The sequence below is a fragment of the Dipodomys spectabilis genome, unplaced genomic scaffold (genome assembly GCF_019054845.1).
Source record: "Dipodomys spectabilis isolate Male_0828 unplaced genomic scaffold, ASM1905484v1 ptg000002l, whole genome shotgun sequence".
Classification (NCBI taxonomy): Eukaryota; Metazoa; Chordata; class Mammalia; order Rodentia; family Heteromyidae; genus Dipodomys; species Dipodomys spectabilis.
The window spans coordinates 59641143-59660337 of record NW_024870679.1 but is presented as its reverse complement, the minus strand read 5'-3'; the positions used below and the strand labels follow the sequence as shown (position 1 = coordinate 59660337).

The window sequence follows — 19195 nt, the reverse complement described above, 5'->3', positions numbered from 1 at the left end:
CATGTTTCACTGTGAGATACACACACAAACACACACACACACACACACACACACACACACACACACACATGCATCTTAAAACTAAAACATTTTAAATTAAATAATTATTAAATTCAATTGTAAGCCCGAAGTGTTAACAGTGGCTGAAGTCAACTATTATTTTTCAGAGGCTGATAGAGCAGCGCGATACTCTGAAAGAGACAAACGAGGAGCTTCGATGTTCACAAGCACAGCAAGACCACCTGAACCAAACTGGTGAATTCAATTTGATTTTTTAAAAAGATTTAAAAACAATGATTGAATTACTGAAACACTAATCTATTATTTGTTGTTTAGATTCATCTGCTACAAAAAGTTATGAGAATCTTGCTGCTGAGATTATGCCAGTGGAATATAGGTAAATTTATTTCAATTGATTGATAATCAATACTCAGTATTAAAAATGTCATTTCTTTTTATTTTCAAGTAACATCTGTAAACTTTTCATTTTGGGAATTGGTTTGATACTACACAAACTAATGCCAAAGGTTAAGTAACATGCTCAAGACAATACATCTAAGAAGCGTAGAAAGAAATAGATGAGATGCACAGAAAGCGAGAGGATTAAGTAAAAATTTAACAAAAAGTTTAGATGTTCCTTTTCATTGAACTTCTATCTTGGCCTTTAATGTTGTTTACTTCTAGACATTTTGAGTAATTCGCTATTTTATAGTTTTCTTGTTCGTTTTGTAGGAACAGTTTTATTTATTCAAACTTAGTCTACTCTTTATTTTTGTTGTTGTTGTTTTCATATTTTAGCTGGTCCTGGAGCTTGAACTCAGGGCTTAAGTGCTGTCCTTCAGTTTTTTTGCTTAAGACTATTCCTTTATGGTTTGAGCCTAGCTCAACTTCTGGCTTTAAAAAAATTTTTTTTTTAAATTTTATTGTAAAGATACTGTACAGAGGGGTTACAGTTACATGAGTAAGGTAATGAGTACACTTCCTCTTGAGCACTGTTATCCCTCCTTTGTTTTTCTCCAGTCATCCCTTCCCTCTCCACCTCCCCAACTTCTCTCTCCTTCTCCCCCCCCACAAGTTGTAGAGTTGGGTTTTTTTTTGTTTGTTTTGTTTTTTGGGTGTTTTTTTTTTTTTTTTGCTTAAACTCTGGGCCTGAGCTCGCTGTCCCTCAGCTCTTCCCCTCAAGGCTAGTGCTCTACCACTTGAGCTACAGCACCACTTCCGGTTTTCTGGTGGTTTATTGGAGGTAGGAGTTTCTCGGACTTTCCTGCCTGGGCTGGTTTTGAACCGTGATCCTCAGATCTCAGCCTCCTGAGTAGCTAGGATTACAGTGAGCCACTGGTGCCCGGCTAGAGTTCGTTCAGCTCAGTAATTATAGTTTTATTTGTAGAGTTGGATTTATCATCTATGACTGTCACAGTTATCACTATCTCATTTTAGAACGTTTTCATTACTTCTAAGACCTTATACCTATTAGCAGTCAGTTTTCGTCCCTATCTTCCTGCTAGATTCTAGCCATATACAACCAATACCAACTTGCTTGTTGTGGATCTTTCATATACATAGAATCATATATGGTGTGGCCTTCTTGACTGACTGACTTTGCTTAGTGTAGCGTTTTCAGGGTTGTTGATTTTTAGTTTACTTAGTTTTTAATTTGTTGTCTTAACAACAAATACGTTATTATAGGTTGTTTATGTTATATGTTGATGTGTATAATTCCCAAGTTCCTTGCATGCTTAACTAGAGAGTGACATGCACTTTTAAATTATTAATATCCAGTCATAATGGAATTACCCTTTCAGTTCATTTTCATATGCTTGTCAGTGACAAATTAAAATGAATGTCAATTTAATCTTTCTAAATCAGACATCTTAATTTAAAAAATTTCAAGATTTTTCAGGAGCAAAAGTCCATAAACTCACTAGATGGCATTCTAATTTTAACCATGATTTTTCTTTTTTTTTTTTTTTTTCTGTCATGGGACTTGAACTCTGGATCTGGGTACTGTCCCTGCGTTCTTCAGCTCAAGGCGAGCACTCTGCATCTTGAGCCATAGCACCACTTCCGGTTTTCTAGTGGTTTATTGGAGATCAAAGTCTCACGGACTTTTATGCCCTGGCTGGCTTTGAACCATGATCCTCAGATCTCAGCCTCCTAAGTAGCTAGGATTACAGGTGTGAGCCACCAGCACCCAGCTACCATGATTTTTTCTTGGTAGGTGGTAAGGTCATGTAGTATGTTATAAAAATAAACTAGCTGTATAAAGTTCATGTAGCATAACATTGCCTTTAGACTAGGTTTACTTATATCATTTAAAGTTTAAAAATTATCAGAAAACCAAAAACATTGCAGCAGACAAACCTCTGATGAAGTGAATGTTAAATATGTAAGGTGTAAATAGCTACTTAGCTTTCTTAGTGAGGATTCAATCATTATGATAAAATTGATTTGAAAAAGAGCCATGTAAGCTTGTATTTTAGAGTTATGGTGCTGCCATTTATCGGAACAGAAGTTGGAACAGGTTGAAATAATTTGGGACAATATTGTTGGAGAGGAGAGAAAGTATTATTTTCTTATTTAATATCAAGAAGAGATTTTTCATTTTAATGCCTAAATTGCATTTTGAATGTATGTATATTGGAAGTACCAGCCATGAGTAAAAAGCCAAGTGAGGACACAGATTCCTGAGTTCAAGCCCCAGTGCCTGCATATACACAAAAATATGCATAAATCTTTAATAATCATCCCCAAAATTTGAAGACTTTTCTGCTTACTGTCATGAAAGTATAAAAGTTTTAGCAAGCTAATTTCTTACATTTATTGATTTTTACTTACATAGTTTCTAAGAATATATAATTTCTTTCCATGAGTATTTCCAAGCTACTAAAGACTTATTATCTAGGAATGTAATTATAATAATTTAATCATATATAGTATAGTACTTGATTTTGAGGAATCGAATTCCATGTACATGATTTTTGCTTGTTTCATTAATATTTTTAAATGTTCGCTATTAATAGGACTTTCCTTTTTGAAAAAGCATATAGTAACTTTTTTTAACTAAAAAATGTTTTCAATATTAGGGAAGTGTTCATTCGTCTTCAGCATGAAAACAAGATGCTTCGCTTGCAGCAGGAAGGGACTGAGAATGAACGCATTGAAGAACTGCAGGAGCAGCTAGAGCAGAAACATCGCAAGATGAACGAACTTGAAACTGAACAGAGGTAACTGCTTTTTTTTTTTTTATTGTGAGAATACCATACAGAGGAGTTACAATTACATGGGCAAGATAATGAGTACATTTCTTAACAAGCATTGTTGCCTCCTCGTTGCTTTTTTAATCATCGTAAGTTATGTGATTTAGTTACCTCTTCTCAAAATCAGGACCTATGCAAGTGGAAATTATCTTTGCATTATTTAGAAGCAGTTTGGCAGATATGGCGGATATAAAGCTTTACTTTGCTGAAGAAGCCAATTAATGTATTTTATTAGAACATATTATTAGAACACAAAGTAATGCTAATAGGCTTGATTAACCAGGTTGCTTATTCTTTAATTTTATTAGATAGCTTCATAATTGACAGAAAACCTAACAAAAGAATAAGTCACAGTTTGTTTCTGTAGCAGAGTGGATAGATAGGGCAGATTGTGAACCCCACTTCTGTATTACCTCGTTAACTGACTGTGGGAGAGCTATTCAAGCTCCTCCTCACTGTCCTCAACTGCCAATTTCCTAACCCTGAACTGTACACTTACCTGTTACCAATGTGATGATTAAAATTATTTAGAAGATTGATGTAGAGTGATAAACACAAGAGTACATGATTATCATGTTAGTGATAATTGTAGTAGTGAAGTGTTGTATGTAATGAACAGGAGTGTGTGTCAGTCATATCCACATGTAACATCTGTGTGTGCGTGCGTATAGATGAGAAGTAGAACAAAATAACTTGCTGGTAAATTCTTGTGAATAACTTAAGAAGAGTTTGAAAAAATCGAACTTTGCTAAGTTAAAGTACATGGTAGACCAAGATGGCGACGGGGCAGTAGGGAAACGCCACAGCTCTCTCCAACCAAAAAGAGAGTTCGAGTTCCAACGTTTAATCTCCCCAAGAGACGGACAACAACAAAAAGACGAACACTCAAAGAAAAACCAGAGGTGGAAAATAACAAAAAAAGAAAGAGAGGAAAAGAAGAATTTCAGAACAGAGAAGAGCGAAGACCCCTCCCCCAACCTTTACTGGCCGCGCGGCAGTGCGCCAAGCCGCCGGCGCCACAGAGACACAGGGGGCTGCTTGCAGATCACCAGGTACCGGATTGCAGAACAGCGGATCGCCAGGAACAGAGAAACCTAACAGCCAGGAGTCTCCACGAGGATCCCACCCCCACCCATCACTCTCCACCGGAGCGGAGAGGCTCCATCCCGCCAAAGCCGCCCGGCACCAGCAGCGCGACAAAGGGACCTGTCGGCAGACCACCCGCCCAATCACGATCGCAGCAACCCGGCGGGGGGCCGCCCAACCCAGCCCGCAACCACCCCAACTGAACTCGGATTGCAACAACAACTGACGACCTACAGGGTGAGTACCCAACAGGGGACAGTGAACCCATCAAGGGAGACCAGAGCTGGAGGGAATCCCCAGACCCTGACCTAGACTCCCTACCCCAACACCTGGACCACAGGACCCACTAAAACTGGGAACTGTTCGAGAGCTCCACCAGCCAGTGGAGCACACTCTGCTGGCCAGGCCAGAGCAAGAGCGCCCCTGGAAGGGAGCTTAAATGCCCAAGCCAGGAACAGCGCCCCTGGGTTAAGACTACCAACAGTAGAAGAAATTTGAACTGTGTCCTCCAGGCTGCATAACCTAGGTGGTATACACATTAGCACAGGCCTAACGAGCGCGCTCCAGGCTGGGGCCGGAACCAGGCCTGTGGACTGGCACCTGAACAAAGCAAAAAGGGTCAGAAGTGGGGCTGTGACTCAAATGGTAGGGTGCCAGCCTTGAGCTGAAGAGCTGAGGGACAGCACCCAAACCTAGAGTTCAAGCCCACAACCAGCCCAAAACAAACAAAAACACATCAGGAGCCCATAGCAGACTCCAGTAGTTGGGAGAGTGCATCCAGAGCATCTGATCTTCCCAAGAGCACCCGCAGGAGCAAACACAAGCAGTCTAGGCTGCTCAACCCTTCCAAAGGCGGGAATTGCTACAGCAGAGAGCTGAGAATCCTAAGTCAGAATAGCAGCTGGAAATAGGCTCCCAACAGAATTCAGATCAGGCACAGACTCTCTCTACCAATACAGAATCAGCAACCAAGCAAAGACAGACACACCAAAACAAGATTGAAGAGCAGTCTCCTGAACCCCCATGCGAAAATCACAGAGAAAAATCACAAGGTTTACCACTACCCAGGACAGCAAGCTCACCTCAAAAGCCAGCAGCCACGCAGGGGAGAGCCCCAGTGGGAGCAAAGCAGGAATGGAAGACAAAAACTACATCCAAGGGTTGCTGGAGGCAATGACTCAAGAAATAAAGCGAGAAATGGATCAGAAATTGAAAGAGCACAAGGATGAACTATCAAAAGATATACAGGACATCAAACAAAAGTTGGATGCAAAAATAGAAGCTGCACAAACCTCAGTAAGAAGTGAGATAAACGCCAAATTAGAGGTAATGCATACTGATCTCACCTCATTGAGAGGTGAGATCAGTACTCTGAGAACCAACATTGAATCCATAAAGGGATCCATTTCCACCATGCAAACCACAATAGAAGCCACGGTCAACAGAGTGAATGAAATGGAAGGTAGAGTGTCAGATACAGAAGACAGAATACACCAACTGGACCAAAAAGTGACAGATATGGAAAAATCACTCAAACCAAAAGGAAATTCAAGAGCAAGCAGATAATGCTAAAAAATTTAACCTTCGCATAATCGGAGTGGACGAAGGTGAGGAATTCCAGAGCAAGGGAATGCAACACCTATTTAACAAGATAGTCAATGAAAATTTTCCCCACCTCAAAAACGACCATCTTAACTACATCACAAAAGCTTATCGAACACCCAACAAGCAAGATTCCAGGAGAAACACTTCTAGGCACATTATAGTAACAATGATGGATCTGAATAATAAGGAAACAATCCTGCATGCAGCAAAAATGAAGAAGGAGCTATACTACAATGGGAAAAAAATTAGAATCACTGCAGATCTCTCCACACAAACAATGAATGCAAGAAAAGCCTGGGAAAGCACCATACGAGCCCTTAGAGCCAATAACTGCCAACCCAGACTGATATACCCGGCAAAGCTAGCATTCACATTCGATGGAGAACTGAAAACTTTTAATAGCAAAGAAAAACTAAATGAATACATAAACATTAAGCCAGCATTACAAAGAATTCTAAGAGGGGGGACACAACCTGAAGAAAGCAACCAGGAACTGGGACCTGCCCCAAACAGGCATTACTCAAAGTCTAACTGAGCAAGCACAGGAGGAAAGGAAAGAAGAAAAACTTAGGAAAACGGAATGGCAGGGACAACAATGCATCTCTCTATACTTTCTCTTAATATAAATGGGCTGAACTCGCCAATTAAAAGAAAACGAACTGAGGACTGGATCAGAAAACAAGACCCATCCATCTGTTGCCTTCAGGAGACCCACCTCTCAGCCAAACATACAAACAAACTCAGAGTGAAGGGGTGGAAAAGGATCTACCAATCAAATGCCCCCAATAAGAAAGCAGGTGTAGCTATCCTGATATCTGACAAAATAAACTTTTCATTAAAATCAGTACAGAAAGACAAGGACGGACACTACATATTAATAAAGGGAACAATCCAAGAGGAGGACATAACCATCATCAACTTATATGCCCCAAATATCGGTGCACCCAGATGTGTTAAACAAATGCTCTCAAACTTACAGAATAAAATAGATCCCAATACGATAATACTAGGAGACTTTAACACGCCACTCTCACCAAAGGACAGGTCTACCAACCAGAGGATTGGCAAAGAAGCTACCGAATTAAGTGAGGCCATACTTCAAGCGGAATTAACTGACATCTACCGAGTATTTCACCCTAAAACAACACAGTACACATTCTTCTCAGCAGCTCATGGAACTTTCTCCAAAATAGACCATATCATAGTTCATGCAAGGAACTTAAGCAAATACAAAGGGATCGACATAATCCCCTGTATCCTATCTGACCACAGTGGAATCAAGCTAGCTCTCAATAACAAAGCATACCGCAGAAATTTCTCTAATACATGGAAATTGAACAGCACACTCCTTAACAAGGCCTGGGTAACAGAAGAGATCAGAGAAGAAATAAAGCATTTCCTACAACTCAATGAAAATGAAAACACCTCACAAAGAAACTTGTGGGACACAGCAAAAGCAGTCCTGAGGGGCAAATTTATTGCCCTCGGTGCCCACATCAAGAGAATGGAGACAGACCAAGTAAATAATCTCATGTTGCAACTAAAACAGCTAGAAAAACAAGAAAAAATGGGACCTAAAGCTACTAGACGAAGCCAGATAACCAAATTGAGAGCAGAGATTAACCAATTAGCAAATCAGAAAACCATAACCAAAATAAACCAAACAAAAAGCTGGTTCTTTGAAAAAATAAACAAAATTGATGGCCCGTTGGCAAGATTAATTAAAAAAAGAAGAGAGGAAACCCATATTAATAGGATTAGGGATGCCACGGGAAACATCACAACAGGTACCCAAGATATCCAAACAATTCTAACAGACTACTTTCAAAAGCTATACTCTCTAAAGGAAGAAAATCTGGCGGAAATGGATGCATTTTTAGAGAAATACAAGTTACCCAAACTGAGCAAAGAAGAAGTCAACCAATTAAATAAGCCAATATCCTATAATGAGATACAGGAAGCTATCAAAAGTCTTCCAACAAAAAAAAGCCCAGGACCAGATGGATTCACAGCAGAATTCTATAAGACCTTTAAAGAAGAACTAATACCCATACTCCTCAAGCTCTTCAGAGAAACAGAGAAGGAGGGAGCTATCCCAAACTCATTCTACGAAGCCAATATCACACTCATCCCCAAACCAGGCAAAGACCCAACCAAAAAGGAGAATTACAGGCCAATCTCCTTGATGAACACAGATGCAAAGATCCTTAACAAGATTCTAGCTAACAGAATCCAGAAACACATAAAAAAAAATACACTATGATCAGGTAGGCTTCATCCCAGAGACACAGGGATGGTTTAACATACGTAAGTCAATAAATGTAATCCAGCATATCAACAGAGCCAAGGTCAAGAATCACATGATTATCGCCACAGATGCAGAAAAGGCCTTTGATAAAATTCAACATTCATTCATGCTAAAAGCTCTGGAGAAAATAGGAATAGAAGGAACATTTCTAAAAACAATAAAAGCCATTTATGACAGACCAATAGCCAATATTATACTTAATGGGGAAAAGCTACAATCAATCCTCCTAAAAACAGGAACAAGGCAAGGATGCCCACTGTCTCCACTCCTCTTCAACATGGTCCTAGAACCCTTAGCCAGGGCAATAAGGCAAGAAAAAGCCATTAAAGGGATCCGCATAGGGAACGAAGAAGTTAAACTATCCCTTTTTGCAGACGACATGATACTATACCTCCACGATCCCAAAAACTCCATCCCCAAACTTTTAGAAATCATAAGTCACCTCGGCAAAATAGCAGGATACAAAATAAACCCACAAAAATCAGTTGCCTTCCTATACACTGATAACGTACAGGAAGAGAGGGAAATAAAGGGAGCAACCCCATTCACAATAACCTCCCAAAAAATAAAATATTTAGGAATTAACCTAACCAAAGATGTAAAAGAACTATTTAATGAGAACTATAAAAAGTTAAAGAAAGAAATTGCAGAAGACACTAGGAAATGGAAAGACCTCCCATGCTCCTGGATAGGCCGACTTAATATAGTAAAGATGGTGATACTTTCAAAAGTAATATACAAATTCAATGCAATTCCTATTAAAATCCCAATGACGTACATCACTGAAATACAGAAAACAGTCCAAAAATTTATATGGAACAACAAAAGACCTAGAATAGCCAAAACAATTCTAGGGGATAAAGACAATATGGGAGGGCTATCCATGCCGAACTTCAAACTCTACTACAGAGCTATTATAACAAAGACAGCATGGTACTGGCACAAAAACAGACCCGAAGACCAATGGAACAGAATAGAAGATCCAGATATAAATCCACAGGCCTACAGCCAGCTGATATTCGACAAAGGAGCCAAAGACATACAATGGAAGAAACACAGCCTCTTCAACCGCTGGTGCTGGGAAAACTGGGCAGCCACATGCAGAAAACTAAAAGTGGACCCCAGCCTATCACCATGCACCAACATCAACTCAAAATGGATTAAAGACCTTAACATTAAACCTGAATCTCTGAAACTACTGCAGGACAGAGTAGGAGAGACACTTGAACTAATAGGCACAGGAAGGAACTTCCTGAACAGAGTCCCAGGGTCACAACAAGTTGGAGAGAGACTCGACAAATGGGACTACCTTAAAATAAAAAGCTTCTGCACAGCTAAATCTATTGTAACTAAGCTAGAAAGACAACCAACTAATTGGGAAAAAATATTTACCAGCAATATATCAGACAAGGGGTTAACATCCTGTATATACAGGGAACTCAAGAAACTAATCCCTCCCAAACCTAACAAACCAATTACTAAATGGGCAAGGGAACTAAAGAGGGACTTCTCAAATGAAGAAATAAAAATGGCAAAGAAACACATGAGGAAATGTTCATCATCCCTGGTGGTGAAGGAAATGCAAATAAAGACAACCCTGAGATACCACCTTACTCCAGTCAGAATGTCCCACATCCACAAATCAGCCAACGACAAATGCTGGAGGGGATGTGGAGAAAGAGGAACCCTATTACACTGCTGGTGGGAATGTACACTTATACAACCACTTTGGAAAGCAGTCTGGAGGGTCCTTAGAAAGCTAAAGATTGACCTCCCTTACGACCCAGTCATACCACTTCTAGGCATCTACCCTGAACAACAGGAACCAATATACAAGGACACGTGCACCTCCATGTTTACTACAGCACTGTTCGCAATAGCTAGGATATGGAAACCACCTAGATGCCCCACCACAGATGAATGGATCCAAAAACTGTGGTATCTATACACAATGGAATATTATGCAGCCATTAGAAATGACAAAATAATGGCATTTGCAGGGAAATGGATGGAGCTAGAAGGAATCATGTTGAGCGAGGTAAGCCAAGAACGAAGAGACAAACGGTACATGGTCTCCCTGATAAGTGGATGCTAAATCCAAAAGGTTAGGTGATACGATAAAACTAACAGGACTTAAGAAACAAAGAACTCCCGCTCATCTGGTTGAACCACTACTAAATATCCCCGTGCTGCTGATCACAAATATGGTATATAACATGTGAACACTGTTATATATTACAGACTGTGGTAGACAATTTGCTCCAGGGAAGTTAGAATGAACTTGTGACTTTGAAATTATGTAATCATTTAATCACAATCAAAAAAAAAAGAACCTCGGGGAAGGGAGGGAGAGAGGGGATGGTAGGGGGAAAACAATGGAGGGGGTAACAATGTTCAAGAGGAAGTGTACTCATAACCTCACTCATGTAACTGTAACCCTCTGTATAGTAGCTTTACAATAAAAAAAAAATAATAAAGTACATGGTAGTTTCCAATGTCAATTTGTTTAGTTTATATCAGAATCCATGAAATGATTGGAAAATTGTGACTTTTCTATTCTCTCAAAACACTGAAATTGAAACAGAAAAAGATACCAAGCTTCTACTCATTAAAAAACCAAATAAAGGAAAATTGACTTGGTTTTCTAATTTTTCAACCAGTGAGAGTACAGTGCAGAAATATGTTTTTGCCTTAAATGAAAAGAGTTGGATATCTGCCCTTAAGAGAGAAATAAAAAGTTGTTAAAAGTTGTTAGAAGTAGCCTTCTAAGCATAACAAACAATTGTTATGCAATTGTTATGCTATCATAGGTATATTTTTAAATTAAACTACATGATTACACTTTTATAGAACCCTAAGTGCTTTTGATTTTAAATATAAATGTATCATGATACATCTACTCATAGGCTGAGCAAAGAACGCATTCGAGAATTGCAGCAGCAGATTGAAGACCTCCAAAAATCTTTACAGGAGCATGGCTCCAAGTCTGAAGGCGAAAGTGTAAGTAATAGAAAGCATAATGGTTCTACTGTGTATAGTTTCTCTATAATTGTCCCATGTACTCAAATTAATCTCGCATTTGAAACTGCAGCCTTTATCCTTGAGGGTACCCCTAAAATACCGTATATATCTGCATAACAGATGCATTGATTTTGCCACTTGAAGCCTGTAGGTTGATCATATACATTATATGGTGATTTCTATCTCTCCTACTTAGTTACACCCACCTAAGTTCACGATAATTCTTGATTGGAAACATGAGCTCCAGTAGTTCTCGAGGAGATAAGTCCAAATGAGAGTAATCAACGATCAGAAACCTTCTAATAGGAAAATAAATTATTATAATGACTCTTGAGAGACAGCACATCAGTACTCCTAAAGGCATCAACCCTTATTTCATACCTCTTTGCACACTCACAGTCTTGACAGACACTATGCCAGCAGACATTAGCAGACTTAGATCAAATCTAGCCTAAGTCTTAGAGAATTTTCTCATAATTAGAGCTCATAATTTGAGCTCTAAATATGGGTAGGAAAGGAAATAACTATTGAGAAGGAGGGTGTATTTACTTTAAAATAACAAAAAGAGTGGGGCTGGTTTTATGTTGAGAGACATCAATTCTAATTAGGCAGGGTATTAGATACTGATGGGGGAGGAACTTGCAGACTATGTAGAGATGAGGAGAAAAATGGAAAGGGTTGCATTTCCTTTCTATTTTTATATACTTTATATGATTTTCTCTTTTTTCCCTGGGGGCTTGGAACATAGAAATCGTCTCATGCATGGCGGCATCTCATATGTGCATATATACGGTATTGTACTCTCTAATACAAATATTTTTAAGCCACCGATCTGTTTGGGGAATTATATTTTTAGATTGCAGTATTTGGTCTTAAATTTCTTCATCTTTCATTTTAAATTAATAATTACCCAAATTATATTTTTTAGACTCTATATTTTTATCTTGGCACATGTACACTTACTGCAGAAGTACCATTGCAATCTGAAGTACTGTGTGGTGTTTTTTTTTTTTAATTTGTTTTGGTTTTTGCTCTTCTGACCCAAGATGTCACTACAGTAGCCTGGGATGGCTACACACTCATCATACAGCCTAGACTAGCCTTAAACTTGCAGTTCTCCTGTCTCAGCCCTCCTGAGTGCTAGGATTATAGGAATGTAGTCAGATAAAGTGCTTCTATTTAAAACAGGGTATTTTACATTTAAGTTTGGTTTTTGAAAGAAATATAGTTATTTGATTTTTTATGTTAATATTTACATTTATAGTGATAAACATTTTTATTATGAAGGTAGAACTTAAAATTTGTAATAATTTTGAGTGATTCTGTAGATACTGTAGTGTTTGATACTCCACAATATATCACATTCAGCTTGCATTTGCTATTCAAACTCAAATTTAATTTGAATTATGTTACAAAAATATGAGACATTTCTTTTTGTTACCAAAGTCTTTCATTTCCTATTGCCTTTTCTTTCCTATTTTAATGTAAAAAATACAAAATTTATGCTCTTGAAAGTATGCTTTTTACAAAATATACAAAATTCAAAAGCATGTGTAGTTTTACATAGTTCACCTTCAAAAGGTTGGTAAAGAAATTTTGATGTCTGGAAAATTTGCCTTTGTTAAAATAGTCATCTTACAGGAACTTTTTTTAATTTTGTAGTCCAGCAAACTAAAGCGGAAGTTGGAAGCTCATATGTAAGTAAAATTGATGTTTCATTTCAAATAGGAGAACCAAAAGGTTGTAGAAACTTCTGGAATTTGTGTCCTTTTCTGACTTGGTAAATTAAGGTACATGCCCTGATACAGAATGCTTACCACTGCTGTCAGACATGGAAATTAACATGTTCATGGCTCAGCCTGCCTGGCAGCCACCTAAACTTCTGCATTTCACAGCTTCTATGGTAGATAAGTATAATCCCCATTTCATAGGGGAGGAAATGAAAGAACAAAAAGTGGCCTTCTACAGTTCTACAGATGTTACCCGGGTGTAGACCAGTTTCCATCCTTAGGTATGTTTTACTCCAAGCTCCATGCTCTTTCTACTACTTAGGGAAAAACTGACAGAGGTCCATGAAGAATTACAGAAGAAACAAGAGCTCATTGAAGATCTTCAGCCAGATATAAATCAGAATGGTAGGTGTTTAAAAATTTGGATCAGACTCTTATCTAAAGATCTTTCCTTTCTAGTTAAAGGATACATGAGCTGTGTATACATCTTTGTACAATGTGTAGATACATATATTGCAAATAGGAACCATGATAGTTTTTGTGCTTAAGCTCATTAAGATATGTCATCTGAAAGCAATGTAAAACTAAAAACATCAACTGATTGGTATATAGGAGTATCAAACATTATTATATATTCTAGAATTAATATTATGGAAATTTGAATAAAACAATTTCAAAGAAAGTTTCAAACAATAGAAGTATGCTTTGTTTTCTGTCATAGTAGGGCATGCATTCAAAATTATATTTGTTCTTTATTCAAACTGTTGATAGAATAATAGCTGAATTAGAGTATAGGTGAAGAGTTACTGAAGATGTGCTTAGTAGCTCAAAAGTTTTGATAAGAATTCACTGCAAAGAAGAAATGAAGTTTCCTTTTCTAGTTCTCAGTCTTTGAAAAATAAGTTTGATGTACATAGTATTTGGTGAGAATGGAATATGCTAAATAGGAAGTAATTATTTATGTTTCATTTTATTTTCACTACAAGTCCAAAAGATCAGTGAACTTGAAGCTGCTCTTCAGAAGAAAGATGAAGATATGAAAGCAATGGAGGAACGATACAAAATGTACTTGGAGAAAGCAAGGAATGTGAGTTATTTATTTCACACAGCTCAAGCTCTGTGCTCATATTTCAGTTGGCTCTGTTTTTCTGACTGTCCTGCTTTTGTTGCGTCCATGAAGAGTCACTGCTCTGCACTAATTTGCGTGTCAGATACCTCAGGTGTCTCTTTGTCAAGCCTCAGAGTCAGATAAAATAAACACATTGCTTCAGGGGCAGCTTCAACACTAATTAGAGTAACTCACTAGAGAATGGGACTACTGTAACTTAATGGAGTTTCATTTGCTCTTGGCAAAATACTCAAAATTTTATTTACTGGAGTCTTAGCACTTTTCTAAGAATAATATTTGCTAGAGTCCTAGTAAAGCTTTTGTGAAATTGTAACTTTTTAAACTTGATTGAAATTATTTTACCCTTTTTTAAAGACAGTGTCTCACTGTAACCGAGGCTGGACTTAAATATTTTACCCTTTATACCACACAGTTCAATACTGTTCTGATGTTCACTTGATTAAATTCTTAGTAGGTATTGTTTTACTTTCATGGGTACAGTTTACAAGTATTTGCTTAGAGAGTATTCATCTACTTTTTTTATTCTTGGGATTAAAGGATTTTATGATGCACACATAATGCTAATATATCTTCTTTTCTTTATAGTTGTTTGCATGTATTTCAGTTATTACTCCTAGAAATAAGCTGTAGGCAACATATTATGTGTAAAGCTTTCCTTTATTCTGGTTAGTGAACTTTTTTTCTTAGAAATGGAATTATGACATTCTTAAAGGGTATAAGAGAACAGTGATAGTAAATTCCTCTTTGGCCATAATTGAATGTTATCACTTTAAAGAGAGTTTATTGCTTTGATGAACATGATTTTTTTTTCTTTTATTATATGAGACAAAGTTAAAGGAGTAGTTTGAGAGAAACAGATACCCAGAATAGGAAATTCAGAATATATAAGAATATCACAGGGGTTGGAGACGTGATTTGGTTGGTAGCGTGCTAACCACTGAGCCAAAGTGTCAGGTACAGAATTCAAGTCCTGCTGGACCTAAAAAAACATGACCATGATAGCCATACTTTTTATCATATAGAGATAGCATTATGGTTTGTTCTTTATAGCTAATTTAAATTTTTTTATGTGAGCTGAGTGCTGGTAACTCATGTCTGTAGTCCCAGTTACTCACAAAGCTGAATCAACCTGGGCAGGCAGAAGACTCTTACCTTCAATTAACCACCACAAAAGCCAGAAGTGGACCTATGGCTCAAGTGGTAGACTGCTAGCCTAGAGCAATAATAATAATAATAATCATAAAAATAAAATCAAGGACAGTGCCCAGAGTTTAGGCCCCAGGACTGGCGCGCGCGCACACGCATGCACGCACACACGCACACACACACACACACACTCACTCACACTCTCTCTTTCTCTCTCTTTATGTACTGAGCTTTTATGATGTAAACTTCATGAAGGCAGGCCTTGCAACCCTGTGTCCCCAGCCCCCCCACTGTATCTGCCATATAGTTGACACTCAGGAAGTGATTTTTTAATTCATTAACCCCAGCAATCATGGTATCATACCTCTGGCCTTTTCCTTTATAAATATCTTACCTCATTGAAAATTTGAAGTCTTTAAAAATAGAAAAATAGGGCTGGGAAGGTGGCTCAGTGGTAGAGTGCATGCCTTGCATGCATGAGGCCCTGGGTTCGATTCCTCAGCACCACATATGCAAAAAAGAAAAAAAAAAACTGAAGTAATGCTGTGGCTCAAGTGGTAGAGCACTAGCCTTGAGCTGAAGAGCTGAGAGACAGCGTCCAGGCCCAGAGTTCAGGCCCCATGACCGGACCAAAAAAAAATAAAAAATAAATAAAAATAAAAATAGAAAAATAATTTTGCCTATAATTTATACCGATTTTTTAAATCAAATTGGTTTCTTGACAGAATGCTATCTCCATATTTCAAGTCTTCGTACAACATTCTTATCAAATATCTCCTTTTAACCAACTTTTAGTACTTCATCTAGGTATGTGACACAGTGCTCTTCTGTCTGCAGGTAGAATTATCAGTGTTGGTTAGTCTGATATAGTGGGTTATATATATATATAGTAAGGTGGTAATGACAGTAAACAAGACTTTACCAAGAGTTTGCTAAGAATTGCTTCATACCATTAGCCTGTAAAATCAGCAAGTTCTGTAATTTTCTTATTTTCCATTCAGAAAAATATAAAAGACTTAATTCAGGATCTCAGTGCTCAAAGGCTGGGCAGCAAAAAGGCTGAGCAACTCTCTAAGTATTGATCCTTAAAAAAATTTGTTTGGATGATAAGGTTCTCTCCCCTGTTGCAATGAATTTTTATGCCATTTCCTGACTATAGTAAATGATTTTATTGTAAATAAACTACCTTTAGCTTCTGGATGACTTTTTGGTAATTTTCTACTGCCATTTACAGTTTTTATAGAGTATATTCTTAATGTTTTTTGCACTTTAATAAAAGATAAAGTAAATATAAATTTTCTTTTAACAGGTAATAAAAACTTTAGATCCCAAGTTAAATCCAGCTTCAGCTGAAATAATGCTACTTAGAAAGCAGTTAGCGGAGAAAGAAAGAAGAATTGAGATTCTGGAGGTAAAACTTCTATCTTCTTTTATCTCTTACTTTTACTTTTGTCATATATTTACCATTAATGATAAGGCATCATAAAATGTTAGAAGTAGAAGTACACATTTATTACTGCTTCACTAACCTAGAAGGTTGGGGTAAAGCAAGGTTTCTATGCCCTTTTTATTTGCTGGGTTGTTCTCTTGCAGTCTAATGGCAAATCGTATGGCTATACTTGCCTTTTTGTAGAGTACTGTTATCATGCTTCTATTAAAATTATGCAGAAGTGATTTCATTCAGAAAAAGAAGGAAAAGTAACAGAAAAAGAGGGAAAAGTAATTGCTTGCCTTCTCCACAAAGTACTGTCTGCCTTGAGTTATCTAGGTTTCTTGTCTTTCGTCTGAGCCTAAAAATCCTTAGCTGGGATGTTTTAGGAAAAGAAAGTGATCATGTTATCCCAGTTATTCCCTCATGAGCTGAAGTAGCAATCATGTTTATTATTTAGAGTTCTAACAATAATGGCATGACATTAATTATCTCTGTAACTAAAGTAGCAATTACATAGTTATAGTAATATATAATGCATAATCTCAGTTTTGCTGATGGTTATAGTATTTTTATAAACTCTAGTATGTCAGTATGAAGTTGTGTGATCTTAGGTTTTGTAATTTTGTGTGCTCTAGTTTCTTTTGCAAAGTGTTTTTACAAAACTAGTAATTATTGGGGCTGCTCCTCAAGCCAATATATTCTGGCCTAGAAATGATTGCTGTTTAAATTAACTAGGAATATTCAATTTTAGAAAAACACATTGTGTTCATGTATCTTTTCCGGGTACTGTTCTTGAGCAAGGATGTATGGACTCTAGTGGAAATATTTCATCACAGCTTTGACATCATCTCTTTTGTACATCCAGAATATATACAAGCTTATGCGTGCTTGTTCAGAACATGTCTGAAAGGCACCGGAAAGGATTGTCTGCATAAGAAATGCAGTTTATTCTTCTAGATCCAACTCAAATGTCTTTTCCTCTATAAAACATTCTATATAATGTTTATACAGAAGCAGTTCTACATTCCACAGTGAATCAGTGTACTTTAACTCCTGGATTTATCACAGAGAAATGGGTTTTATTTATTTATTTTGGCACATGTTTGAAGTAGACAAAGCTGTATCTTCAGCATTAAATATTACATGAATAAGAGGTTATTGGCAACATATCTTAAAGTCCTCACCTTCCTACTCTGGTCCTTAGTTTGTACTTCTGTAAAATAGTAAGGCAGCTGGATGATCTCTGAAGTATCAGTTGTTGTTTTCTCCACTGCAAATCTTTGAAGCATGTCCCCAAAAAGTACAATGATAAAATTTTTTCTCTTAAATGTAAAGTTTTGAGAAAAAGTATGTCTACCTCATGTAAGTGTTTAGTTTCAGTGTGTTCATCTCTACACACTGCAGAAAGAGAAATACAATATAGACAGCAGGAGGCTGCCTGAACTTGAATAATGTGCTTTCTACATCAACAGCATCATGCAAGTATTTCAAGAGTATAGGCCAACTCTATCAATGGAATTGCAAAATTAGCTGTGTTCAAGTAATTAAGAAAAGTATATCAGTATCTGCACTGTTACATAAATATTTCTACAGAGAATACAGACCATCAGGAATTGAAAAAGAACTATTTGTGCTAAGGATTGCAAGTGATTTTTATTGTATTCTTCCTACTTTTTAACTTTATTCTATTACTCTTTAGTCTTGACTCCTACACAAATGAAGCTCTGTCTTGATATTGAAGCCAAGATACAGGGAACCACAGTGTAAAGAGTCATTTTGTGTGTGTGTGTGTGGTCTGTGTGTGTGTGTGTGTGTGTGTGTAAGAGAGAATTTTATGAAACTGTTGGTACAGAGATTAGTTATACATTTTAATCTAAAGGTTGTGACTTGGTTTGCATTTTGATTACTGCATTGCCTTACAAATGTACATTTCTTATTCTGTAATAATGAAACTGGATACATGTTTCAGTTTATGAAGTATATAAGCATTTATGGTGTTTTAATGATTCTCATATAATTTTTCCCAGAGTGAGTGTAAGGTAGCAAAATTTCGCGATTATGAAGAAAAACTCATTGTTTCTGCCTGGTACAATAAGGTGAGTTGAAATTTAACCAATTATTTGAAGTCTAGGACATTGTTTATCAAACTTTGACCAGGAACAATACAAAGAGATATATCTTATGCCATAAACTAGGCTAATGTGTTTATATAACTGAAACAAAAAAGTTATTCTGACATTGTACACTGCATATTGTTTCCTTAAATGTTGATCGTAATTGATTAATTTCATGACTTTTCAACCTCTAGTTAATACATATATATGCACAGGCATAACCATATTTTAATTGCTTTATTTGAGATGAAACATTCATTTGTATTCATAAAGGGTTTCTAAAAAATGCATAATGCAAATTCTTCAAGCAGAACTCTTCAATAATTATTCATCTGTCCTACCAAAAATAAAATAGTATGAAGTAATT

General features: G+C 37.1%; 1 protein-coding gene across 1 annotated transcript in view; it reads left to right on the top strand.

The window, feature by feature from the left end:
• Hook1 (hook microtubule tethering protein 1) overlaps positions 1–19195 on the top strand; it is a 53752-nt gene that overhangs the window by 31797 nt on the left and 2760 nt on the right. The window contains exons 13-21 of the mRNA XM_042683066.1: positions 168–255; positions 337–397; positions 3084–3224; positions 11163–11256; positions 12940–12974; positions 13330–13412; positions 13994–14094; positions 16592–16693; positions 18742–18810. Of these exons, the coding sequence (XP_042539000.1) occupies positions 168–255; positions 337–397; positions 3084–3224; positions 11163–11256; positions 12940–12974; positions 13330–13412; positions 13994–14094; positions 16592–16693; positions 18742–18810 (774 nt within the window). The remainder of the gene's footprint in view (positions 1–167; positions 256–336; positions 398–3083; positions 3225–11162; positions 11257–12939; positions 12975–13329; positions 13413–13993; positions 14095–16591; positions 16694–18741; positions 18811–19195) is intronic.